The sequence below is a fragment of the Scyliorhinus torazame genome, chromosome 22 (genome assembly GCF_047496885.1).
Source record: "Scyliorhinus torazame isolate Kashiwa2021f chromosome 22, sScyTor2.1, whole genome shotgun sequence".
In the NCBI taxonomy this organism is placed as follows: domain Eukaryota; kingdom Metazoa; phylum Chordata; class Chondrichthyes; order Carcharhiniformes; family Scyliorhinidae; genus Scyliorhinus; species Scyliorhinus torazame.
In genome coordinates, this window is record NC_092728.1 from 8,404,323 (window position 1) to 8,431,413 (window position 27,091).

General features: G+C 58.2%; 2 protein-coding genes across 9 annotated transcripts in view; both read left to right on the plus strand.

The window, feature by feature from the left end:
* Positions 1-27,091, plus strand: part of LOC140398897 (semaphorin-3F-like) — a 558,403-nt gene that overhangs the window by 231,759 nt on the left and 299,553 nt on the right. The gene's annotated exons all lie outside the window — the stretch shown is intronic.
* The window catches only part of LOC140398896 (RNA-binding protein 10-like), a 108,420-nt gene continuing 89,098 nt past the window's right edge, over positions 7,770-27,091 (plus strand). For 7 of the 8 annotated variants that reach the window (XM_072487856.1, XM_072487854.1, XM_072487860.1 and 4 more), the window contains exons 1-5: positions 7,770-7,914; positions 15,349-15,437; positions 15,822-15,999; positions 18,901-19,074; positions 20,881-20,950. In XM_072487856.1, coding sequence (XP_072343957.1) covers positions 15,421-15,437; positions 15,822-15,999; positions 18,901-19,074; positions 20,881-20,950 — 439 coding nt within the window. In that variant the 5' untranslated portion in view covers positions 7,770-7,914; positions 15,349-15,420. Of the gene's footprint in view, positions 7,915-15,329; positions 15,438-15,821; positions 16,000-18,900; positions 19,075-20,880; positions 20,951-27,091 lie in introns of all 8 variants that reach the window. The other variant, XM_072487855.1, reaches the window with a different exon arrangement.

Consider the following 27,091-nt stretch of genomic DNA (forward strand, 5'->3'; position numbering starts at 1 on the left):
CAGTACTGAGGGAGTGCCGCACTGTCAGAGGGTCAGGACTGAGGGAGTGCCGCACTGTCAGAGGGTCAGTACTGAGGGAGTGCTGCACTGTCAGAGGGTCAGTACTGAGGGAGTGCCGCACTGTCGGAGGGTCAGTACTGAGGGAGTGCTGCACTGTCAGAGGGTCAGTACTGAGGGAGCGCCGCACTGTCAGAGGGTCAGTACTGAGGGAGTGCTGCACTGTCAGAGGGTCAGTACTGAGTGAGTGCCGCACTGTCAGAGCGTCAGTACTTGGGAGTGCTGCACTGTCAGAGGGTCAGTACGATTTTTAAAAAGATTTTAGAGTACCCAGTTCATTTTTTCCACTTGTTATGGGAGAGGTGTTTTCAGAACCCCAAAATGTATCATGGAGTTCAATCAACCTCCCCCTTTAATGGATTGTTGCTTTTGAAGCACACGGCTTGTTCCCCAGGTGTGATATTACAATTATGGACACGTGGGTTTTTAAACACAAAACAATGTTTATTCCATGAACTCAACTTAACCCTGTTAAATAAACATTGGATCTCTTAACACCCCCTTACTTCAAAGATAACCTTGAAAATATTACAACACTAAATAATCCTTCAGTTATTCCTTTCAACATCCAAGAGAGACTTAACACCTTTAAACAGAAACACATCAGGTTAAAGAATATATATATTTTCTGTAGAATGGCAGAGATATATCAGCTTGGTTGACTTTAGCTCCAGCACCTTGCTTTTCTTCCTGCAGCTCTCTGAAAACACACAGACACACACAAGCTGCTTTTTCAAACCTGGCTTTCTCCCTTTAAGCAACTCACAACAAACCAGAACGTTTCAAGCTGCTGTCTCAAACTGGCTTTCTCCTTTTCAGCAGCTCAGAGCAAAAAACAGCCAGGCACTTTTCAGCTGCTCTCAGCCAAATTGAAACCAAAACAAGCTCAGCTCCCCACTGTGACATCACTTCAGTAATATGATCATCTCCATTCCTTAAAGGTACATTGCTTAAACATTCATTTCTTAAAGATACTCTCACATGACACCTCCCCCCAAGAAAAAAACCCCCATCAACTTCAAGATGGTTTCATTTTTCACTTTTGCACCATCCACTAAGAAATACACAGTAAAAACACTTTACCGGTTCTGAAAAAAACAACACCCGCAAACAGGTATAATAATAAAGTCCATTTTTCCTGTTCTTCTTCCTCCAACCAAAATCCTTCTCGATTGACAGTCTCTTTGAACAAGAAAGTTTCTGCACGATCCAACCATTCCTCTCCTCCTTGGCAATCTTTAGAATCAGATACTTTAGTTCAATCTGACCACAGAGTCCCTTGCAATTCTCCAATACAAGAACATTGGTGATCACAGCTTTCAGGCAGTCAATGCCTGTTGAAAGTCCGCTGTCCATTGAAATTTTTTAGCAAGTCCTTCAGTGGAGCAACCACGCTACAAATCTTTTGCACAAAGGTTCGATCAAATTCATTCATGCTAAGAGATCGCATTATTTCCCTTCATCTTGAGGGTATCGGAAACTCCGCAAAGAAAGTGATTCGGGCTTCTCCAAATTCACTTTCGGCTAGGTTCATCACCAAACCCGCCTCCTGAAGTCGCTCGAAGAACTCCATACGATGTTTTAAATGTTCTTTCCATGTCTGGAAGTTGGAAATTAAAGCAGATTGTCCCACTTTCTCAATGCAATCCTTCAAACGTGGGATGGGATAAGAGTCTGTTCTTGTAACTGCATTCACCTTTCGATAGTCCACACACAACCGTTGGATACCGTCTGGTTTAGGCACCATCACTATGGGTGAGCTCCATTGGCTGCAACCCACTTCAATTATGCCATTTTTAAGCATACTCTTAATCTCTCTGTTAACCTGTGCCAATTTTAAATGATTAAATCTATATGGATGTTGTTTGATAGGAACAGCATTTTCCACATCTACATCAGATATAGCTATTTTAGTACTTCCCAATTTATCTCGACAAACTTGCCCATGTGATATCAATAACTCTTTCAGGTCAGTCCGTTTTTCCTCTGGAAGGTAACTTAACAATTCATCCCAATTTTTGAGAACATCCTCATTTTCCAATTTAATTTGAGGTATGTCAAATTCACAGTCATCTGGATTTGGTTCGTCACTTTGAGTTAGAATCATTAAAACCTCCTTTTTCTCTCCTTCCCTTTCAAAGTACCTTTTAAGCATATTCACATGACACACCCGGTGAGTCTTCCTTCTATCTGGTGTTTTTACCACATAATTCACCTCACTTAATTTCCTTTCAATCTGATACGGTCCACAAAACCTAGCTTTTAAAGGCTCACCTACCACTGGTAACAACACTGAAACTTTATCCCCACTGGCAAAACGACGAACTTTGGATTTCTTGTCCGCTACCCATTTTGTGCAACTTGAAATGAAATGAAATGAAATGAAAAATGAAATGGAAATCGCTTATTGTCACAAGTAGGCTTCAATTAAGTTACTGTGAAAAGCCCCTGGTTGCCACATTCCGGCGCCTGTTCGGGGAGGCTGTTACAGGAATTGAACCGTGCTGCTGGTCTGCTTTCAAAGCCAGCGATTTAGCCCTGTGCTAAACAGCCCCTAAACTTTCAAATGTTGTCTCGCCAATTCACCTGCTCTATTTAATCGTTCCCTAAAATTTGACACATAATCCAATCATGTAATTTCCGATTTCACACCCACCAATTTTTCTTTAATCAATTTAAGTGGTCCTCTTACCTCATGACCAAAAATTGGTTCAGAAGGACTAAATTTGGTAGACTCATTAGGTGCATCCCTAATTGCAAACAATACGAATGAGATTCCTTTATCCCAATCCTCTGGATAATCTTGACAATACACCCTCAACATTGTCTTTAATGTCTGATGCCACCTTTCTAACACTCCCTGCGATTCTGGATGGTACGCAGTTGATTTAAATTGTTTTATTCCTAAGCAATCCATAACTTCTTTGAATACCTTTGAAGTAACATTTGATCCTTGATCCGATTGAATTTCTGTGGGTAGTCCATATCTAGTAAAGAATTTAAGTAACTCCTCCACAATCCTTTTAGTTGTAATATTATGTACTGGAATGGCCTCTGGAAACCTAGTAGACACATCCATTACAGTCAAAAGATATTGATTCCCACTTTTTGTTTTAGGAAGCGGTCCTACACAATCAATTAGGACCCTTGTAAAAGGTTCCTCAAATGCTGGAATGGGTATTAAGGGCGCTGGTTTTATCACTGCTTGAGGTTTCCCTATAACTTGATATGTGTGACATGATTGACAAAATTTTACTACATCTTTATGTAGTCCAGGCCAATAAAAATGTTTTTGTATTTTAGCTTGAGTTTTCCTTATTCCCAAATGACCTCCCACTGGTACCTCATGTGCAACTCGCAACACTTCTTTTCTATACCCTACCGGCAATACTACTTGATGAACTTCTGCCCACTTTTCATCCACCTGCATATGTACACATCTCCATTTTCTCATCAAGACATCACTTTTGCGGTAATAATACTCTGGTATACTCTCAGATTCCTCTTCCGTATATGCTTTCTCATATATCCGTTTTATTTCTACATCTTTCTGTTGTAACTCCGCCAATTTTCCTGAACTAAAAATATCCGCCTCATCCTCCACCTGTTCTTGTTCTTTTTCAATCATCTGATCAAAAATCGTTTCTTGTAATTGCACTTCAACTTCATCTTCACTCTTTGATTTCTCCTCTTGTCTTAACCTGTGACTTTGCGACCTTGTTACTAGACAATCCGGAGAAATCCCAGGATATTCGTTCTTCAACACTTCAGTTGTCTGATTTTCCACTGGCTTATCGACCACAGTACGCATCACTCCCACCTGCGATCCAGCTATATCATTACCCAAGATAAACTGTATTCCTGGACAAGATAGTTTATCTATTACTCCTACTATCACTTCACCACTCTTCACTGGATTTTCCAACCTCACCTTATATAACGGAACACTACTCCCCTCACCCTGAATTCCACATATCAACACCTTTTCTGGCAACATTCTTCCCAAACTACACAATTCATCATCTCTTACCATTAAAGATTGACTAGCCCCTGTATCTCTTAAAATTGTGATTTATTTACCTGCTCCTCCTGATACACATGAGTGAACTTTACCCACACAAGTAAATTCTTTAAAGACATCTGGCACCTTCTTAACAATTACTTCTTGAACAGCTGTACAATAATTTGCACCTCCTTCGCTTCCCTTGGGCTTTCCTTTACCACTCTAACACATCCCACTGTCTTACCTGTTTTATCACATCAGCCTTCCCAGTGCTTTTCTTCAACCACCAACACTGTGACTTTACATGGCCTAGTTTATTACAGTGAAAACATTTGAAACTTTTCATTTCTTTTCCACCCTCCTGGATTTCTTTTTTAATCTGAGGTACACTCTCTTTATTGTCTCCCATCAGATCACCTTTACCTTTACACTTGAGTATTTCTCATGTCCCCAGTTTCTATCCCTCACCGGCTGAAACTGATGGTGGAAAACAATCTTTGATTTATGAACTAATTCATAATCATCTGCCATTTCTGCTGCTAATCTCGCAGTTTTAACCCTCTGTTCTTCCACATGAGTTCGAACTACATCAGGAATTGAATTTTTAAACTCCTCCAAAAGTATAATTTCTCTGAGAGCTTTATACGTTTGGCCTATTTTCAAAGCCCTTATCCACCTATCAAAATTACTCTGTTTGAGCCTTTCAAACGCCATGTATGTTTGACAAAATTCTTTCCATAAATTTCTAAACCTTTGTCTGTAAGCTTCAGGCACTAGCTCATATGCACTTAAGATGGATTTCTTCACCTCCTCATATGTTCCAGATACCTCCTCCGGTAGTGATGCAAACTAGCCCTACCTACCAGCTTTGTTTGAATCAGTAATACCCACATGTCCTGTGGCCATTGCATTTGTTTAGCTACCTTCTCAAATGAAATGAAAAAGGCTTCTACCTCCTTCTTGTCAAACCTTGGCAATGCTTGGCCATATTTAAATAGATCCCCATCGCGTCTTCGACTATGACGCTCTGTCTCATTATCCTCATCCATCTCCTCTAACTGTACGTCCCTTTGCGTCTGCCAATTTTAACTGATTTTCATGTTTCAGAGCCATTTTCCGAAGTTCAAACTCTCTCTCTTTTTCCCTTTCCTCTCTATCTCTTTCTTTGTTTCTTTCTTCTCTCTCCGTTTCTTTTTCCTCTCTATCTCTATCTTTTTCTTTCATAGCATATTCAAGCCGCTTTAATTCTTTTTCATGTTCTAATTGCTTAATCTGCAACTGGAGCTTTGCCATATCTAATGAGTCAGAATGTATCACAGGCAAACGTAAACGCGCAGATACCACGTTAAGTACCTCATCTTTTCGTATTTTGCTAGGCAGTGTCAACTGCAATGTTTTTGCCAAATCTAACAGTCTGTTTTTAGTCTCTGTCCGTAAGGTATCACGTGTTACCGCGTCCACCCAAAAACTTCTGAGTCTCCGAAAGAGCCATTGTTCACACCACTCTCCCCACTTAAACTAAAATACCACACCGGAAAAGCAACAATCCTTCACTGTCATAGAATTTACAGTGCAGAAGGAGGCCATTCGGCCCATCGAGTCTGCACCGGCTCTTGAAAAGAGCACCCTACCCACGGTCAACACCGCCACCCTATCCCCATAACCCCACCCAACACTAAGGGCAATTTTGGAAACTAAGGGCAATTTATCATGGCCAATCCACCTAACCTGCACATCTTTGGACTGTGGGAGGAAACCGGGGCACCCGGAGGAAACCCACGCACACACGGGGAGGATGTGCAGACTCCGCACAGACAGTGACCCAAGCCGGAATCGAACCTGGGACCCTGGAGCTGTGAAGCAATTGTGCTATCCACAAGGCTACCGTGCTGCCCCAATTGTCTTTAAGTTCTCAAAAGCCAATCCAATAGATAGACTTTTATCCCCCTCAAGCCCCCAATTGTTATGGATGAGGTGTTTTTAGAACCCCAAAATGTATCATGGAGTTCAACCAACCTCCCCCTTTAATGGATTGCTGCTTTTGAAGCACACGGCTTGTTCCCCAGGTGTGATATTACAATTATGGACACGTGGGTTTTTAAACACAAAACAATGGGCTGGTTTAGCACTCTGGGCTAAATCGCTGGCTTTTAAAGCAGACCAAGCAGGCCAGCAGCACGGTTCAATTCCCGTACCAGCCTCCCCGAACAGGCGCCGGAATGTGGCGACTAGGGGCTTTTCACAGTAACTTCATTGAAGCCTACTTGTGACAATAAGCAATTTTCATTTCATTTCATGTTTATTCCATGAACTCAATTTAACCCTGTTAAATAAACATTGGATCTCTTAACACCCCCTTACTTCAAAGATAACCTTGAAAATATTACAACATCAAATAATCCTTCAGTTATTCCTTTCAACATCCAAGAGAGACTTAACACCTTTAAACAGAAACACATCAGGTTAAAGAATATATATATTTTCTGTAGAATGGCAGAGATATATCAGCTTGGTTGACTTTAGCTCCAGCACCTTGCTTTTCTTCCTGCAGCTCTCTGGAAACACACAGACACACACAAGCTGATTTTTCAAACCAGGCTTTCTCCCTTCAAGCAACTCACAGCAAACCAGAACTTCTCAAGCTGCTGTCTCAAACTGGCTTTCTCCTTTTAAGCAGCTCACAGCAATAACAGCCAGGCACTGTTAAACTGCTCTCAGCAAAACCAGCCAGGCACTTTTCAGCTGCTCTCAGCCAAACTGAAACCAAAAGCGAGCTCAGCTCCCCCCTGTGACATCACTTCAGTAATATGATCATCTCCATTCCTTAAAGGTACATTGCTTAAACATTCATTTCTTAAAGGAAATCTCACATGACACACTTAAGGGGCAATTTAGCGTGGCCAATCCACCTAGCCTGCACATCTTTGGGGTTGTGGGGGCGAAGCCCACGCAGACACGGGGCGAATGTGCAAACTCCACACGGACTGTGACCCAGAGCCGGGATCGAACCTGGGACCTCGGCGGTGTGAGGCAGCAGAGCTAACCCACTGCGCCACCATGCCACCCCTTCATGCTGCAAAGTTGATGACCGTTAGTTCATTACTGCTATGGGATCTTGCTGTGCACATCAGGGGCCTCTGCCTCTCTACATAGTTTGAGACACTGGCAGGCAGCTGGCAGAGATTTCCCTGCTGTGAGGCTTCCCCAATGGGCGAGTCAGAAGGTTGAGGGAGTAAACACCCAGCTGAGAGGCAGAGACACATTCATTCATCCATACTTCAACCAATCCGAGGCTGGCACGCCCAGTCAGGCCGTCCGACCAATCAGGGAAGAGGAGGCGGGTCCCATTCAAATTAGCTGCATTGTGACGCATTAATGGGGCGGAGACTTCGCAAATGAGGGTGTGAGTGGGGAAGGGGCGGAGAATATGCAAATCAGCCACCCCGAGCCGCCTGGGAAGGGGCGTGCTTATACAAATGAGCAGCGTTCTGACGTTTGAAAGGGGCGGGCCCATCCAAATGAGCCGATCCCCTGCGCGCTGACGCTTGGCGTAACCCCCCCGCAAGGCTCCGGTCCAATCAGCGCGGGGGGCGGGGCCAGGGGCGGCTCCTCCCCTCGTCTTCCCCCCCCCGCCCGGCCGCCATTTTGTGGCCGCGTTTTCCGACCGAAGTAGGGGGAGGGGAGGGATGAGGTGAGGAGAGGAGAGAGGGCGGGGGGAGAACCGGAGGAACCGCCGGAGCCGCCGGAGCCGGGAGGCTCCGTCACCCGCTCACCGCCAGCCCGAGGCCCCGTCTGTCAGTCACAGAGCCCCCGCCCCGCGGGGCCCCCGCGATGGAGGCCGCGGCCGTTTGAAGGTAAGACCCAAGTACCCGGGGAGGGGGTATACACCCCGGCTGGTACCCCCCCCCCCGGCTGGTACCCCCCCCCCCGGCTGGTACCCCCCCCCCCCCGGCTGGTACCCCCCCCCCCCCCCCGGCTGGTACCCCCCCCCCCACCCTGGCTGGTACCCCCCCCCCACCCCGGCTGGTACCCCCCCCCCCGGCTGGTACCCCCCCCCCACCTTGGCTGGTACCCCCCCCCCACCCTGGCTGGTACCCCCCCCCACCCCGGCTGGTACCCCCCCCCCCCCGGCTGGTACCCCCCCCCCCCCCCGGCTGGTACCCCCCCCCACCCCGGCTGGTACCCCCCCCCCCCGGCTGGTACCCCCCCCCCCCCCGGCTGGTACCCCCCCCCCCGGCTGGTACCCCCCCCCCCCCGGCTGGTACCCCCCCCCCCCCCCCGGCTGGTACCCCCCCCCCCACCCTGGCTGGTACCCCCCCCCCACCCCGGCTGGTACCCCCCCCCCCGGCTGGTACCCCCCCCCCCGGCTGGTACCCCCCCCCCCCCGGGCTGGTACCCCCCCCCCACCTTGGCTGGTACCCCCCCCCCACCCTGGCTGGTACCCCCCCCCACCCCGGCTGGTACCCCCCCCCCCCCCGGCTGGTACCCCCCCCCCCCCCGGCTGGTACCCCCCCCCACCCCCACCCCGGCTGGTACCCCCCCCCACCCCGGCTGGTACCCCCCCCCACACCCCGGCTGGTACCCCCCCCCCCACCCCGGCTGGTACCCCCCCCCACCCCGGCTGGTACCCCCCCCCACCCCGGCTGGTACCCCCCCCCACCCCGGCTGGTACCCCCCCCCACCCCGGCTGGTACCCCCCCCCCACCCCGGCTGGTACCCCCCCCACCCCGGCTGGTACCCCCCCACCCCGGCTGGTACCCCCCCCCCACCCCGGCTGGTACCCCCCCCCCCCCCACCCCGGCTGGTACCCCCCCCCACCCCGGCTGGTACCCCCCCACCCCGGCTGGTCCCCCCACCCCCACCCCGGCTGGTACCCCCCCACCCCGGCTGGTACCCCCCCCCCCCCACCCCCCGGCTGGTACCCCCCCCCCCACCCCCACCCCGGCTGGTACCCCCCCCCCCCACCCCGGCTGGTACCCCCCCCACCCCGGCTGGTACCCCCCCCCCCCGGCTGGTACCCCCCACCCCCCGGCTGGTACCCCCCCCCACCCCGGCTGGTACCCCCCCCCCCCCACCCCGGCTGGTACCCCCCCCCCCCCACCCCGGCTGGTACCCCCCCCCCCCACCCCCACCCCGGCTGGTACCCCACCCTGGCTGGTACCCCCCCCCCGCCCCGGCTGGTACCCCCCCCGGCTGGTACCCACCCCCCACCCCGGCTGGTACCCCCCCCGGCTGGTACCCCCCCCCCCCCGGCTGGTACCCCCCCCCCCCCGGCTGGTACCCACCCCCCCCCGGCTGGTACCCCCCCCCACCCCGGCTGGTACCCCCCCCCCCCCACCCCGGCTGGTACCCCCCACCCCCACCCCGGCTGGTACCCCCCCCGGCTGGTACCCCCCCCACCCCGGCTGGTACCCCCCCCCCCACCCCGGCTGGTACCCCCCCCCCACCCCGGCTGGTACCCCCCCCCCACCCCGGCTGGTACCCCCCACCCCCACCCCGGCTGGTACCCCCCCCCACCCCGGCTGGTACCCCCCCCACCCCGGCTGGTACCCCCCCCCCCCCACCCCGGCTGGTACCCCCCCCCCCCACCCCGGCTGGTCCCCCCCCCCACCCCGGCTGGTACCCCCCCCCCCCCACCCCGGCTGGTACCCCCCCCCACCCCGGCTGGTACCCCCCCCCCCACCCCGGCTGGTACCCCCCCCCCACCCCGGCTGGTACCCCCCCCCCCACCCCGGCTGGTACCCCCCCCCCCGGCTGGTACCCCCCCCCCCCCCGGCTGGTACCCCCCCCCCCCCCCCCGGCTGGTACCCCCCCCCCCCGGCTGGTACCCCCCCCCCACCCTGGCTGGTACCCCCCCCCCACCCCGGCTGGTACCCCCCCCCCCGGCTGGTACCCCCCCCCCCCGGCTGGTACCCCCCCCCCCCCGGGCTGGTACCCCCCCCCCCACCTTGGCTGGTACCCCCCCCCACCCTGGCTGGTACCCCCCCCCCACCCCGGCTGGTACCCCCCCCCCCCGGCTGGTACCCCCCCCCCCCGGCTGGTACCCCCCCCCACCCCCCACCCCGGCTGGTACCCCCCCCCACCCCGGCTGGTACCCCCCCCCCGGCTGGTACCCCCCCCCCCCCCCGGCTGGTACCCCCCCCCCGGCTGGTACCCCCCCCCCCCCGGCTGGTACCCCCCCCCCCCCCCGGCTGGTACCCCCCCCCCCACCCTGGCTGGTACCCCCCCCCCACCCCGGCTGGTACCCCCCCCCCCGGCTGGTACCCCCCCCCCCCGGCTGGTACCCCCCCCCCCCCGGGCTGGTACCCCCCCCCCCACCTTGGCTGGTACCCCCCCCCACCCTGGCTGGTACCCCCCCCCACCCCGGCTGGTACCCCCCCCCCCCCGGCTGGTACCCCCCCCCCCCCGGCTGGTACCCCCCCCCACCCCCACCCCGGCTGGTACCCCCCCCCACCCCGGCTGGTACCCCCCCCCACACCCCGGCTGGTACCCCCCCCCCCACCCCGGCTGGTACCCCCCCCCACCCCGGCTGGTACCCCCCCCCACCCCGGCTGGTACCCCCCCCCACCCCGGCTGGTACCCCCCCCCACCCCGGCTGGTACCCCCCCCCACCCCGGCTGGTACCCCCCCCCACCCCGGCTGGTACCCCCCCACCCCGGCTGGTACCCCCCCCCCCCACCCCGGCTGGTACCCCCCCCCCACCCCGGCTGGTACCCCCCCCACCCCGGCTGGTACCCCCCCCACCCCGGCTGGTCCCCCCACCCCCACCCCGGCTGGTACCCCCCACCCCGGCTGGTACCCCCCCCCCCCCACCCCCCGGCTGGTACCCCCCCCCCACCCCCACCCCGGCTGGTACCCCCCCCCCCCACCCCGGCTGGTACCCCCCCCCACCCCGGCTGGTACCCCCCCCCCCCGGCTGGTACCCCCCCACCCCCCGGCTGGTACCCCCCCCCCCCCCCGGCTGGTACACCCCCACCCCGGCTGGTACCCCCCCCCCCCACCCCGGCTGGTACCCCCCCCCCCCACCCCGGCTGGTACCCCCCCCCCACCCCCACCCCGGCTGGTACCCCACCCTGGCTGGTACCCCCCCCCGCCCCGGCTGGTACCCCCCCGGCTGGTACCCACCCCCCACCCCGGCTGGTACCCCCCCCGGCTGGTACCCCCCCCCCCCCGGCTGGTACCCCCCCCCCCCCCGGCTGGTACCCACCCCCCCCCCGCCTGGTACCCCCCCCCACCCCGGCTGGTACCCCCCCCCCCCACCCCGGCTGGTACCCCCCACCCCCACCCCGGCTGGTACCCCCCCCCGGCTGGTACCCCCCCCACCCCCGGCTGGTACCCCCCCCCCCACCCCGGCTGGTACCCCCCCCCCCACCCCGGCTGGTACCCCCCCCCCACCCCGGCTGGTACCCCCCCCCCACCCCGGCTGGTACCCCCCACCCCCACCCCGGCTGGTACCCCCCCCCACCCCGGCTGGTACCCCCCCCCCACCCCGGCTGGTACCCCCCCCCCCCCCCACCCCGGCTGGTACCCCCCCCCCCCCCACCCCGGCTGGTCCCCCCCCCCCACCCCGGCTGGTACCCCCCCCCCCCACCCCGGCTGGTACCCCCCCCCCCACCCCGGCTGGTACCCCCCCCCCCACCCCGGCTGGTACCCCCCCCCCACCCCGGCTGGTACCCCCCCCCCACCCCGGCTGGTACCCCCCCCCCCCACCCCGGCTGGTACCCCCCCCCCCGGCTGGTACCCCCCCCCCCCCCGGCTGGTACCCCCCCCCCCCCCCCGGCTGGTACCCCCCCACCCCGGCTGGTACCCCCCTCACCCCGGCTGGTACACCCCCACCCCGGCTGGTACACCCCCACCCCGGCTGGTACACCCCCACCCCGGCTGGTACACCCCCACCCCGGCTGGTACACCCCCACTCCGGCTGGTACACCCCCACCCCGGCTGGTACACCCCCACCCCGGCTGGTACACCCCCACCCCGGCTGGTACACCCCCACCCCGGCTGGTACACCCCCACCCCGGCTGGTACACCCCCACCCCGGCTGGTACACCCCCACCCCGGCTGGTACACCCCCACCCCGGCTGGTACACCCCCACCCCGGCTGGTACACCCCACCCCGGCTGGTACACCCCCACCCCGGCTGTATATATTCACACCAGCTGTATGTATGGCTGGATATACAGACACCGGCCGTATATCCAAACTAGCTGGATACACCTGCAGTGGCGGCTACACACACACAGCGGCCGGATATTTGATTTATTGTCACGTGTACCGAGGCACAGTTAAAAGTATTCATCTGCGTACAGTTCAGACAGATCATTCCAGACATGAAAAACATACGACATACATAAGTACACAATGTAAATACACAGGCTCGGACTTCGGGTGAAGCATACGGTGTGTCTACCACAGTAGAGAAGATATGTGAAGAGATCAGTTCAGTGCACAAGAGGCTCACTCGGGAGTCTGGTAACAGCGGGGGAAAAGATGTTGTTGAACCTTTTTGTGCGGGTTCTCAGACTTTTGTATCTCCTGCCCGATGGAAGGGAGAATAACCCGGGTGGGAGGGGTCTTTGATTATGCTGCCCGCTTTCCCAAGGCAGCGGGAGGTAGACAGAGTCAATGGGAGGTGGGTTCGTGCGATGGACTGGGCGGTGTTCACGACTCACTTCTTGCGGTCCTGGGCCGAGCAGTTGCCATACCAGGCTGTGATGCAGCCCGAATGTGAATTTAGAGTACGCAATTCTTTTTTTTTCAATTAAGGGGCAATTTAGCGTGGCAAATCCACCTCCCCTGCACATCTTTGGGTTGTGGGGGGTGAGACCCACGCAGACACTGAGAGTGACCTGGGTCCTCCGTGCCATGAGGCAGCAGTGCTATCCACTGCGCCACCGTGCTGCCCCTTCTTGAGGAAGCATAGGCGCTGTTGTGCTTTCTTGGTCACTGTGTCGATGTGGGTGGACCAGGACAGATGGTTGGTGATGTTTACACCGAGGAATTTGAAGCTGTCGACCATCTCCACCTCCGCACCATTGGTGCAGGCGGGGCGCGTACCACAGGCCGATGACCAGCTCCTTAGTTTTGCTGACGTTGAGGGAGAGATTGTTGTCGTTGCACCATGCCACTTGGTTCTCTATCTCACTGCTGCACTGGGCGTGCACTCCGATCCTGCACAGACATGTTCGCTGATATCGTCAACCCTACTCTCGAGGTTCCCACCTGCTCCGAGAAGACCTCCATCTTACCGGTGCCAAAGAAGAGCAGGCAACGTGCCTCGACGACTACCGTCCGGTGGCCCTGGCTTCAATCGGAATCATAGAATGTACAGTGCAGAAGGAGGCCATTCGGCCCATCGAGTCTGCACCGGCCCTTGGAAAGAGCACCCTTACTTAAGCCCACGCCTCCACCCTATCCCCTTTATCCCCGTAACCCAACCTAACCTTTTTTGGACACTAAGGGCAATTTATCATGGCCAATCCACCTAACCTGCACATCTTTGGACTGTGGGAGGAAACCGGAGCACCCGGAGGAAACCCACGCGCACACGGGGAGAACGTGCAGACTCCGCACAGACAGTGACCAAGTCGGGAATCGAACCCGGGACCCTGGAGCTGTGAAGTGACTGTGCTAACCACTACGCGGCCGTGCTGTGGTGTGCTTCGAGAGGTTGGTCATGAGACACATCAACTCCATCCTAGAATGCCTAGATCCACTGCAATTTGCATACTGCCGCAACTGGTCCACAGCAGACACCATGTCCCTGGATATACGCTAATCCCAGAGCATCTCGACAACAAGGACTCGTGTCAGACGCTTATACATTGCCTACAGCTCTGCCTTCAACACCATAATCCCAGCCAAGCTCATATCAAAACTCCAAAGTCTAGAACTTGGCTCTTCCCTCTGCAACTGGATCCTCGACTTCCTGACCCACAGACTACAATCAGTAAGAATAAATAACAACATGTCCTCCACGGTAGTCCTCAATACCGAGGCCCCGCAGGGCTGCGTACTTAGCCCCCTACTCTACTCCCTGTACACACACGACTGGGTGGAAAAATGTGGCTCCAACTCCATCTACAAGTTTGCTGATGACACGACCGTACTGGGTCGGATCTCGAATAATGATGAGTCAATGGATGGGAGGCGGATTTGCACACACACAGGCTGGATATACCCACACACCTGCCGGATGCGCGCACATACCTGCTGGATATACCCACACACCTGCCGGATGCACACACATACCTGCTGGATATACCCACACACCTGCCGGATGCGCGCACATACCTGCTGGATATACCCACACACCTGCCGGATGCACACACATACCTGCTGGATATACCCACACACCTGCCGGATGCGCACACATACCTGCTGGATATACCCACACACCTGTCGGATGCACACACACACCTGCTGGATATACACACGGGCTGGATATACACACATCTGTCGGATGCACACACACACAGGCTGGATATGCACCCACACCTGTCGGATGCACACACATACCTGCTGGATATACACACGGGCTGGATATACACACATCTGTCGGGTGTACACACGCAGGCTGGATATACACACACACCTGCCGGATGCGCACACTGGTGGGATATACACACTCCGGCTGGATATATACACACCGGCTGGATATACACACACACCTGCCGGATGCGCACACTGGTGGGATATACACACTCCGGCTGGATATATACACACCGGCTGGATATACACACACACCTGCCGGATGCGCACACTGGTGGGATATACACCCCCACCGGCTGGATACACACACACCGGCTGGATATACACACTGTCTCTCCACCTGCTCCCCAACACCTCTCCTAGCCCCCCCCCCCCGCGATGCAGTGAGTTGGGTGCAGGTGGGAGCCCCCCCACCCGCCGCAGCTGCCTTGCAGCAGTCCTGCCTCCTGCCGCCCCGGTTCAGCGGTGCCTTCACCCCACACGAACGGGTCGAAGGTTTTCCCAAAGAACGTGAAGGGACGGGAAATGCGCAGCTGTTCAATTTTTCCCAGCCGCAAGTTCCTGACCGTACGATTGCAAGCGAGTTGTGCTTGGCTCGAAGTGATTGCTGGAAACGCTCAGATTGTAGCAAAGTGCAGAACTGCCCAAGGAAGGAGCGTGCAAATTCTTCTTGTCCAAAGGCACCCTGTCCTGGGGCGGTGTGGCTGCGTGTGGCGTGTCTGAACGGCTTTTATTTTTGCTGTGGCGGCTGGGCGGATATGTCAGTGAGAATGAACAGGACTTTTTCTGTCTTCCAGGAGAGGGAGAGACAGCTGCTGGGCATCTGGCTATTTCGAGCCGTGTGGGCCCCCATCGTCTGCAAAGTGGAGATGGAATATGATAAACGGTAATGTGAACGGCTGCTCCGCCCGCGTCTGCTCAACGGGTCGGCAAATTCATTTCGAAAACATTTTTTAAAGGGCAATTTAGCGTGGCCAATCCGCCTACCCTGCACATCTTTGGGTTGTGGGGGCGAGCCCCACGCAGACACTGGGAGGATGTGCAAACTCCACACGGACAGTGACCCGGGGCCGGGATCGAACCGGGATCGGGGGTTTTAAGATATTAAAGGATTCAATAGGGCCGATGGAGAGAAGCTGTTTCCTCTGGGGGCGTGGGGGCTGTTCAATGGGGGGGGGGGGGTCTAATGGCAATTCTAAAACTGAGATTGCGAGATGTTTGGCGGATGTGGGGGAGGAACTGGATCTTATACCCTCCTTTCTCGTTGCAGCTCGAGCCGGGGCGAGCGAATGGGTCGTTATGGCAACGAGCGCAATAAAGAGGAGCACTCTGAGCCTCGGGACCACGATTACCGAGACATGGATTACCGATCCTACGAACGGGAATATGAATGTGACGGGAGTAAGGAGTACGGGAAGCAGGAATACGGGAGCTACGAGCAGTCTGAGGTAGCGTCCGCCGTGCCGCTGCTGGGCTTGGGTCCCTGTCCACCACCGTCACTGAAAGGCCGCTGGTCAAACCGCCCAAAGTGAGGCTTTGCTGTGCCCACCATCCTTCCCCTTGCTGCTCCTGGTGTATCTACCATGTCCAGTTCTGGAAAGTCACCGAGCTGCCAGTCAGTGCCCTCCAATCCCCCTTTCCTGCTCCATAGCAAAGTGCAGCCGTTCTGTCCAGTGAGTGACGGGCACAATGATGACGCTTTATCCTTGACATCATGTTATATATTAAAATGTCTCCCCTCCCCCCCCCGCCTCTCTCTCTCTCTCCCCCCACCCACCTCTCGCTCCCCCCCTCCCTGCCTCTCGCTCCCCCCTCCCTGCCTGCCTCTCGCTCCCCCCTCCCTGCCTGCCTCTCGCTCCCCCCTCCCTGCCTGCCTCTCGCTCCCCCTCCCCCCTGCCTCTCGCTCCCCCCTCCCTGCCTGCCTCTCGCTCCCCCCTCCCTGCCTGCCTCTCGCTCCCCCCTCCCTGCCTGCCTCTCGCTCCCCCCTCCCTGCCTGCCTCTCGCTCCCCCCTCCCTGCCTGCCTCTCGCTCCCCCCTCCCTGCCTGCCTCTCGCTCCCCCCTCCCTGCCTGCCTCTCGCTCCCCCCTCCCTGCCTGCCTCTCGCTCCCCCCTCCCTGCCTGCCTCTCGCTCCCCCCTCCCTGCCTGCCTCTCGCTCCCCCCTCCCTGCCTGCCTCTCGCTCCCCCCTCCCTGCCTGCCTCTCGCTCCCCCCTCCCTGCCTGCCTCTCGCTCCCCCCTCCCTGCCTGCCTCTCGCTCCCCCCTCCCTGCCGGCATCTCGCTCCCCCCTCCCTGCCTGCCTCTCGCTCCCCCCTCCCTGCCTGCCTCTCGCTCCCCCCTCCCTGCCTGCCTCTCGCTCCCCCTCCCTGCCTGCCTCTCGCTCCCCCCCGCCTCTCGCTCCCCCCTCCCTGCCTGCCTCTCGCTCCCCCCTCCCTGCCTGCCTCTCACTCCCCCCTCCCTGCCTGCCTCTCGCTCCCCCCTCCCTGCCTGCCTCTCGCTCCCTCCTCCCTGCCTGCCTCTCGCTCCCCCCCGCCTCTCGCTCCCCCCTCCCTGCCTGCCTCTCACTCCCCCCTCCCTGCCTGCCTCTCGCTCCCCCCCGCCGCTCGCTCCCCCCTCCCTGCCTGCCTCTCACTCCCCCCTCCCTGCCTGCCTCTCACTCCCCCCGCCCTGCCTGCCTCTCGCTCCCCCCTCCCTGCCTGCCTCTCGCTCCCTTCCCCCCTCCCTGCCTGCCTCTCGCTCCCCCCTCCCTGCCTGCCTCTCGCTCCCCCCTCCCTGCCTGCCTCTTGCTCCCCCCTCCCTGCCTGCCTCTCACTCCCCCCCCCTGCCTGCCTCTCACTCCCCCCCCCCCCCCTGCCTGCCTCTCGCTCCCCTCCTCCCTGCCTGCCTCTCGCTCCCCCCCTCCCTGCCTGCCTCTCGCTCCCCCCCCTCCCTGCCTGCCTCTCGCTCCCCCCTCCCGGCCTGCCTCTCGCTCCCCCCTCCCTGCCTGCCTCTCGCTCCCCCCCCCTCCCTGCCTGCCTCTCGCTCCCTGCCTGCCTCTCGCTCCCTTCCCCCCTGCCTGCCTGCCTCTCGCTCCCCCCTCCCTGCCTGCCTCTCGCTCCCCCCTCCCTGCCTGCCTCTCGCTCCCCCCTCCCTGCCTGCCTCTCGCTCCCCCCCCTCCCTGTCTGCCTCTCGCTCCCCCCCTCCCTGTCTGCCTCTCGCTCCCCCTCCCTGCCTGTCTCTCGCTCCCTTCCCCCCTCCCTGCCTGTCTCTCGCTCCCTTCCCCCCTCCCTGCCTGTCTCTCGCTCCCCCCTCCCTGCCTGCCTCTCGCTCCCCCCCTCCCTGCCTGCCTCTCGCTCCCCCCCTCCCTGGCTGCCTCTCGCTCCCCCCTCCCTGCCTGCCTCTCGCTCCCCCCCTCCTTGCCTGCCTCTCGCTCCCCCCCTCCCTGCCTGCCTCTCGCTCCCTCCTCCCTGCCTGCCTCTCGCTCCCCCCCTCCCTGCCTGCCTCTCGCTCCCCCCCTGCCTGCCTCTCGCTCCCTGCCTGCCTCTAGCTCCCCCCCCCCTCCCTGTCTGCGCTCCCTGCCTGCCTCTAGCTCCCCCCCCCCTCCCTGTCTGCCTCTCACTCCCCCCCCCCCTCCCTGTCTGCCTCTCGCTCCCTGCCTGCCTCTCGCTTCCCCCCCCCTCCCTGTCTGCCTCTCGCTCCCTGCCTGCCTCTCGTCCCCCCCCCTCCCTGTCTGCCTCTTGCTCCCTGTCTGCTTCTCGCTCCCTCCCCCTCCCTGTCTGCTTCTCGCTCCCTCCCCCTCCCTGTCTGCCTCTCGCTCCCCCCCCCTCCCTGTCTGCTTCTCGCTCCCTCCCCCTCCCTGTCTGCCTCTCACTCCCCCCCCCCCCCCCTCCCTGTCTGCCTCTCGCTCCCTCCCCCTCCCTGCCTGCCTCTCGCTCCCTGCCTGCCTCTCGCCTCCCCCCCTCCCTGTCTGCCTCTCGCTCCCTGCCTGTCTCTCGCTCCCCCCCCTCCCTGTCTGCCTCTCGCTCCCTCCCCCCTCCCTGCCTGCCTCTCGCTCCCCCCCCTCCCTGTCTGCCTCTCGGTCCCTCCCCCCTTTCTGCCTGCCTCTTGCTCCCTTTGCCCAATCGAAACAAATATGTGTGCGTGAGCGCAAACAAGTGAGTGTGCCTGTCTGTGTGTAAGTGCAAGCGAGTGAGTGTGTGTGAGCGTGCCCGTGAGTGCCAGCGTGCACTTGGGTTAGCGAGCGTGTGTGCGTGCGTGAGCGAGCGTGTGTGCCTACAAACCTGTGAGCGTGGGTGTTGGTGCATGTGCACGATGTGCCCTCGTTCCCACCTGAGTACTGTGTCTCACACGAACCCTCTCACCCCCCTGTGTAGGAATACAGAGAGGACAGTGACAGTTACAAAAGCTACGAGAATTCAGAGGAGCCCTTCAGCTTTCCAGGCGATGGGGACTACAGGGATCAGGACTACAGGAGCGAAACTGGCGAGGAGAAAGCCAGCAAGATCATCATGCTCCGAATGCTGCCACAGTCTGCCACCGAGAACGATGTATGTGAGACGAGAATGAGGCTGGAGCTAGTGTGATTCTTTCATTTCACCCTATTGTCCGATCATTTCTTCCTCTTCCCAAATACACATACGGTTGATGACCGTCGCGTGGGTGTCTATAAGGGCAGCACAGCGACTCAGTGGTTAGAACTGCTGTCTCACAGCTCCAGGGACCCGGGTTCAATTCCAATTCGGGTGACTGCGGAGTCTGCACATTCTCCCCGTGTGGGTTTCCTCCGGGTGCTCCGGTTTCCTCCCACAGTCCAAAGTTGTGCAGGTTCGGTGGATTGACCATGATCAATTGTCCCTCAGTGTCCAAAAGGTTAGGTGGGGTAAGTGGGTTATGGGGATAGGGTGGAGGTGTGGGCTTAAGTAGGGTGCTCTTTCCAAGAGCCGGTGCAGACTCGATGGGCCGAATGGCCTCCTGCTGCACTGTAAATTCTGTAATATACGGGGCTGCATTCTCTGGTCGTCGTGTTTGGCGACCGGCTGAGAATCCAAGTTTCCTGACCAAATCAGGGGTGGTGCGGGTCGCGCGAGCAGGCCGAGTGGGGGGGGGGGGGGGGGGGGAACTACTACTTCACGGGTTGGTTCCGTGGGCTGCGTCCGCGACACAGCACGGCGTGGCGCTGCAGGCCGCCGCTGCGCATGCCTGTCCGCGGACCTGCCGATTCTCCGGCCCGTATCGGCACCGAGAGCCAGGTGCTCCACGCTGCCGGCCAGCTGGCCACCAGCCAGACTGGGAATCGGTGGCCATCCTGCGCCAGTTTTTCTGGCGGGAAACACCACCGTTCCCACGCCGCCGTGGGGACATAGCATCGGAGAATCCAGCCCAAGATCTTTCCCAATACCCCACGGGCCGGCACTCAGTGTGGCTGTGCCTGCCTCACCCTCACTCCAGTGGTGATGAGATAGTCTGTGAGATTCAGATCATTGCCTCTTGAGTGCGGTCGAATCTTCGTGATAGCTCAGTGGACAACGCACAGGATTTTCTCCTCACACAAAACCACAGGTTCCATCCCTGGACAATGTTGAGTTAGTAACACTGCCAGAATCTAGCCCCGTGCTGTACCTATTCTGGGAGTGTTTGATGGGAACAGTGTAGAGGGAGCTTTACTCTGTATCTAACCCCGTGCTGTACCTGTATTGGGAGTGTTTGATGGGGACAGTGTGGAGGGAGCTTTACTCTGTATCTAACCCCGTGCTGTACCTGTCCTGGGAGTGTTTGATGGGGACAGTGTAGAGGGAGCCTTACTCTGTATCTAACACCGTGCTGTACCGGTCCTGGGAGTGTTTGATGGGGACAGTGTGGAGGGAGCTTTCCTCTGTACCTAACCCCGTGCTGTACCTGTCCTGGGAGTGTTTGATGGGGACAGTGTGGAGGGAGCTTTACTCTGTATCTAACCCCGTGCTGTACCTGTCCTCGGAGTGTTTGATGGGGACAGTGTAGAGGGAGCTTTACTCTGTATCTAACCCCGTGCTGTACCTGTCCTCGGAGTGTTTGATGGGGACAGTGTAGAGGGAGCTTTACTCTGTATCTAACCCCGTGCTGTACCTGTCCTGGGAGTGTTTGATGGGGACAGTGTGGAGGGAGCTTTACTCTGTATCTAACCCCGTGCTGTACCTGTCCTTCGAGTGTTTGATGGGGACAGTGTAGAGGGAGCTTTACTCTGTACCTAACGGAGTGGGGGAGAGGGAGGGGATCCTGGGACGTGATGGTTGGCAATTACTGCTTTACTGTCTGGGTGTGAAAGGGACCGATCACAGGGTCACAAGCATTTGCTTCTCCTCCCTGTCTCGTTGCAGATCAGAGTCCAGCTGCAGTACGCCGGCTACCAGCCCAGGGAGGTGCGGCTCATGAGGAACAAATCCTCAGGTGAGAATCTGTTGTGGGTTTTACTGGGGAACCTCGAACCTCTTGCTCCCTCTTTCTCCACAGCTTCCTGCATTCCTCTTCCTGAATTGCTCGATAACACTGACTGGCGAGTGGCTCCTGAGTTGGCGAATAGTCCGAGGTTGATGTGACGTCACTGCCCGTGGTCGAGGGCGGAGCGGCTGCCGTACGGGAATGTGCTGCCGTCAGAACCTGCGGCTTGCTCTGTAAGAGGAACACTTTCAAAGTATTTGCACTGTAAAATTCTTTCCCAACGCCGAGGCTCCACCCCCCTAGCACACAGGCTCCACCCCCAGCGCAGAGGCTCCGCCCCCCAGCGCACAGGCTCCGCCCCCCAGCGCACAGGCTCCACCCCCCAGCGCACAGGCTCCACCCCCCAGCGCACAGGACCCCCCGGCGCACAGGCTCCACCCCCCGGCGCACAGGCTCCACCCCCCGGCGCACAGGCTCCACCCCCCGGCGCACAGGCTCCACCCCCCAGCGCACAGGCTCCACCCCCCAGCGCACAGGCTCCACCCCCCAGCGCACAGGCTCCACCCCCAGCGCAGAGGCTCCGCCCCCCAGCGCACAGGCTCCGCCCCCCAGCGCACAGGCTCCACCCCCCAGCGCACAGGCTCCACCCCCCGGCGCACAGGCTCCACCCCCCGGCGCACAGGCTCCACCCCCCAGCGCACAGGCTCCACCCCCCAGCGCACAGGCTCCACCCCCCAGCGCACAGGCTCCACCCCCCGGCGCACAGGCTCCACCCCCCGGCGCACAGGCTCCACCCCCCGGCGCACAGGCTCCACCCCCCGGCGCACAGGCTCCACCCCCCGGCGCACAGGCTCCACCCCCCGGCGCACAGGCTCCACCCCCCGGCGCACAGGCTCCACCCCCCGGCGCACAGGCTCCACCCCCCGGCGCACAGGCTCCACCCCCCGGCGCACAGGCTCCACCCCCCGGCGCACAGGCTCCACCCCCCGGCGCACAGGCTCCACCCCCCGGCGCACAGGCTCCACCCCCCGGCGCACAGGCTCCACCCCCCGGCGCACAGGCTCCACCCCCCGGCGCACAGGCTCCACCCCCCGGCGCACAGGCTCCACCCCCCGGCGCACAGGCTCCACCCCCCGGCGCACAGGCTCCACCCCCCGGCGCACAGGCTCCACCCCCCGGCGCACAGGCTCCACCCCCCGGCGCACAGGCTCCACCCCCCGGCGCACAGGCTCCACCCCCCGGCGCACAGGCTCCACCCCCCGGCGCACAGGCTCCACCCCCCGGCGCACAGGCTCCACCCCCCGGCGCACAGGCTCCACCCCCCGGCGCACAGGCTCCACCCCCCGGCGCACAGGCTCCACCCCCCGGCGCACAGGCTCCACCCCCGGCGCACAGGCTCCACCCCCCGGCGCACAGGCTCCACCCCCCGGCGCACAGGCTCCACCCCCCGGCGCACAGGCTCCACCCCCCGGCGCCCAGGCTCCACCCCCCGGCGCCCAGGCTCCAACCCCCGGCGCCCAGGCTCCACCCCCCGGCGCCCCAGGCTCCACCCCCGGCGCCCCAGGCTCCACCCCCCGGCGCCCCAGGCTCCACCCCCCCGGCGCCCCAGGCTCCACCCCCCGGCGCCCCAGGCTCCACCCCCCGGCGCCCCAGGCTCCACCCCCCGGCGCCCCAGGCTCCACCCCCCGGCGGCCCCAGGCTCCACCCCCCGGCGGCCCCAGGCTCCACCCCCCGGCGGCCCCAGGCTCCACCCCCCGGCGGCCCCAGGCTCCACCCCCCGGCGGCCCCAGGCTCCACCCCCGGCGGCCCCAGGCTCCACCCCCCAGGCCCAGGCTCCACCCCCCGGGGCCCAGTCTCCATCCCCAGAGCCGAGTTTCGGTTTGACCTTTTCCACTGATATAGTTCTGACCCCCTTAAAAGGTGTTTTGAGTTGGTCTGATTGTGGGTGTCCCGCTGCTCATCTCCGAGAGTGCCCCCCCCCCACGACCTCCCATTTCACAATACCTAATTGGATCGAATTTGGAAAGCGGTGAACCGGCGTTAAACGTAAGAGACCTGCTCTTGGTGAGCTGTGAAATGTTGTGGTCTCCATATTCTAAAGAGAGAACCTGGAGGCACTGGGAACAGCAGCAACTCACACCCTGGTTCTTCGTGGCAGAAGGTGCAAACATGTAAAAGATTTCCGAGATGGTGCCAGAATCTAGAGGTTGTAATGGTCAGAAGCTCTGGACAGGCGGTGGCTTTTGATTTGAACCAAGCCCCGCCATTTGCAAAGTCTTGTTTGAGGTGGTCCCCGGACCTGTGTGTTCAAGGACAAGAGGTGGGAGGGAGGGGTGGGAGAGTGCATGTGTACACCGCCGTGCTCCCGTACCCTGGATTACTATTCCAGTAATATAACCCCCGCTCTCCCGTACCCTGGATTACTATTCCAGTAATATAACCGCCGTGTTCCTGTACCCTGGATTACTATTCCAGTAATATAACCGCCGCTCTCCCGCATCCTGGATTACTATTCCAGTAATATAACCCTCGCTCTCCCGTACCCTGGATTACTATTCCAGTAATATAACCCCCGCTCTCCCGTACCCTGGATTACTATTCCAGTAATATAACCTCCGCTCTCCCGTACCCTGGATTACTATTCCAGTAATATAACCCCCGCTCTCCCGTACCCTGGATTACTATTCCAGTAATATAACCCCCGCTCTCCCGTACCCTGGATTACTATTCCAGTAATATAAACCGCCGTGTTCCTGTACCCTGGATTACTATTCCAGTAATATAACCGCCGCTCTCCCGCATCCTGGATTACTATTCCAGTAATATAACCCTCGCTCTCCCGTACCCTGGATTACTATTCCAGTAATATAACCCCCGCTCTCCCGTACCCTGGATTACTATTCCAGTAATATAACCTCCGCTCTCCCGTACCCTGGATTACTATTCCAGTAATATAACCCCCGCTCTCCCGTACCCTGGATTACTATTCCAGTAATATAACCCCCGCTCTCCCGTGCCCTGGATTACTATTCCAGTAATATAACCGCCGCTCTCCCGTACCCTGGATTACTATTCCAGTAATATAACCGTCGCTCTCCCGTACCCTGGATTACTATTCCAGTAATATAACCCCCGCTCTCCCGTACCCGGGATTACTATTCCAGTAATAGAACCGCCGTGCTCCCGTACCCTGGATTACTATTCCAGTAATATAACCCCCGCTCTCCCGTACTCTGGATTACTATTCCAGTAATATAACCCCCGCTCTCCCGTACCCGGGATTACTATTCCAGTAATATAACCCCCGCTCTCCCGTACCCGGGATTTCTATTCCAGTAATATAACCCCCGCTCTCCCGTACCCGGGATTACTATTCCAGTAATATAACCCCCGCTCTCCCGTACCCTTGATTACTATTCCAGTAATATAACCGCCGTGCTCCCGTACCCTTGATTACTATTCCAGTAATATAACCCCCGCTCTCCCGTACCCTGGATTACTATTCCAGTAATATAACCCCCGCTCTCCCGTACCCGGGATTACTATTCCAGTAATATAACCCCCGCTCTCCCGTACCCTGGATTACTATTCCAGTAATATAACCGCCGTGCTCCCGTACCCTGGATTACTATTCCAGTAATATAACCGTCGCTCTCCCGTACCCTGGATTACTATTCCAGTAATATAACCCCCGCTCTCCCGTACCCTGGATTACTATTCCAGTAATATAACCGCCGCTCTCCCGTACCCTGGATGACTATTCCAGTAATATAACCGCCGTGCTCCCGTACCCTGGATTACTATTCCAGTAATATAACCGCCGTGCTCCCGTACCCTGGATTACTATTCCAGTAATATAACCCCCGCTCTCCCGTACCCTGGATTACTATTCCAGTAATATAACCGCCGTGCTCCCGTACCCTGGATTACTATTCCAGTAATATAACCGCCGCTCTCCCGTACACTTGATTACTATTCCAGTAATATAACCGCCGCTCTCCCGTACCCGGGATTACTATTCCAGTAATATAACCCCGCTCTCCCGTCCCTGGATTACTATTCCAGTAATATAACCCCCGCTCTCCCGTACCCTGGATTACTATTCCAGTAATATAACCGCCGCTCTCCCGTACCCTGGATTACTATTCCCGTAATATAACCGCCGTGCTCCCATACCCTGGATTACTATTCCAGTAATATAACCGCCGTGCTCCCGTACCCTGGATTACTATTCCAGTAATATAACCGCCGCTCTCCCGTACCCTGGATTACTATTCCAGTAATATAACCGCCGCTCTCCCGTACCCTGGATTACTATTCCAGTAATATAACCGCCGCTCTCCCGTACCCTGGATTACTATTCCAGTAATATAACCGTCGCTCTCCCGTACCCTGGAGTACTATTCCAGTAATACAACCCCCGCTCTCCCGTACCCTAGATTACTATTCAGTAATATAACCGCCGTGCTCCCGTACCCTGGATTACTATTCCAGTAATATAACCGCTGTGCTCCCGTACCCTGGATTACTATTCCAGTAATATAACCGCCGTGCTCCCGTACCCTGGATTACTATTCCAGTAATATAACCGCCGTGCTCCCGTACCCTGGATTACTATTCCAGTAATATAACCGCCGTGCTCCCGTACCCTGGATTACTATTCCAGTAATATAACCCCCGCTCTCCCGTACCCTGGATTACTATTCCAGTAATATAACTGTCGCTCTCCCGGACCCTGGATTACTATTCCAGTAATATAACCCCCGCTCTCCGCTCTCCCGTCCCTGGATTACTATTCCAGTAATATAACCCCCGCTCTCCCGTATCCTGGATTACTATTCCAGTAATATAACCGCCGCTGTCCCGTACACTTGATTACTATTCCAGTAATATAACCCCCGCTCTCCCGTACCCTGGATTACTATTCCAGTAATATAACCGCCGCTCTCCCGTACACTTGATTACTATTCCAGTAATATAACCGCCGCCCTCCCGTACCCGGGATTACTATTCCAGTAATATAACCCCCGCTCTCCCGTCCCTGGATTACTATTCCAGTAATATAACCCCCGCTCTCCCGTACCCTGGATTACTATTCCAGTAATATAACCGCCGCTCTCCCGTACCCTGGATTACTATTCCCGTAATATAACCGCCGTGCTCCCATACCTGGATTACTATTCCAGCAATATAACCGCCGTGCTCCCGTACCCTGGATTACTATTCCAGTAATATAACCGCCGCTCTCCCCGTACCCTGGATTACTATTCCAGTAATATAACCGCCGCTCTCCCGTACCCTGGATTACTATTCCAGTAATATAACCGCCGCTCTCCCGTACCCTGGATTACTATTCCAGTAATATAACCGTCGCTCTCCCGTACCCTGGAGTACTATTCCAGTAATACAACCCCCGCTCTCCCGTACCCTGGATTACTATTCCAGTAATATAACCGCCATGCTCCCGTACCCTGGATTTACTATTCCAGTAATATAACCGCTGTGCTCCCGTACCCTGGATTACTATTCCAGTAATATAACCACTGCTCTCCCGTGCCCTGGATTACTATTCCAGTAATATAACCGCCGTGCTCCCGTACCCTGGATTACTATTCCAGTAATATAACCCCCGCTCTCCCGTACCCTGGATTACTATTCCAGTAATATAACTGCCGCTCTCCCGGACCCTGGATTGCTATTCCAGTAATATAACCCCCGCTCTCCCGTCCCTGGATTACTATTCCAGTAATATAACCCCCGCCTCTCCCGTACCCTGGATTACTATTCCAGTAATATAACCGTCGCTCTCCCGTACCCTGGATTACTATTCCAGTAATATAACCCCCGCTCTCCCGTACCCTGGATTACTATTCCAGTAATATAACCCCCGCTCTCCCGTACCCTGGATTACCATTCCAGTAATATAACCGCCACGCTCCCGTACACTGGATTACTATTCCAGTAATATAACCCCCGCTCTCCCGTACCCGGGATTACTATTCCAGTAATATAACCTCCGCTCTCCCGTACCCTGGATTACTATTCCAGTAATATAACCCCCGCTCTCCCGTACCCTGGATTACTATTCCAGTAATATAACCGTCGCTCTCCCCGTACCCTGGATTACTATTCCAGTAATATAACCCCCGC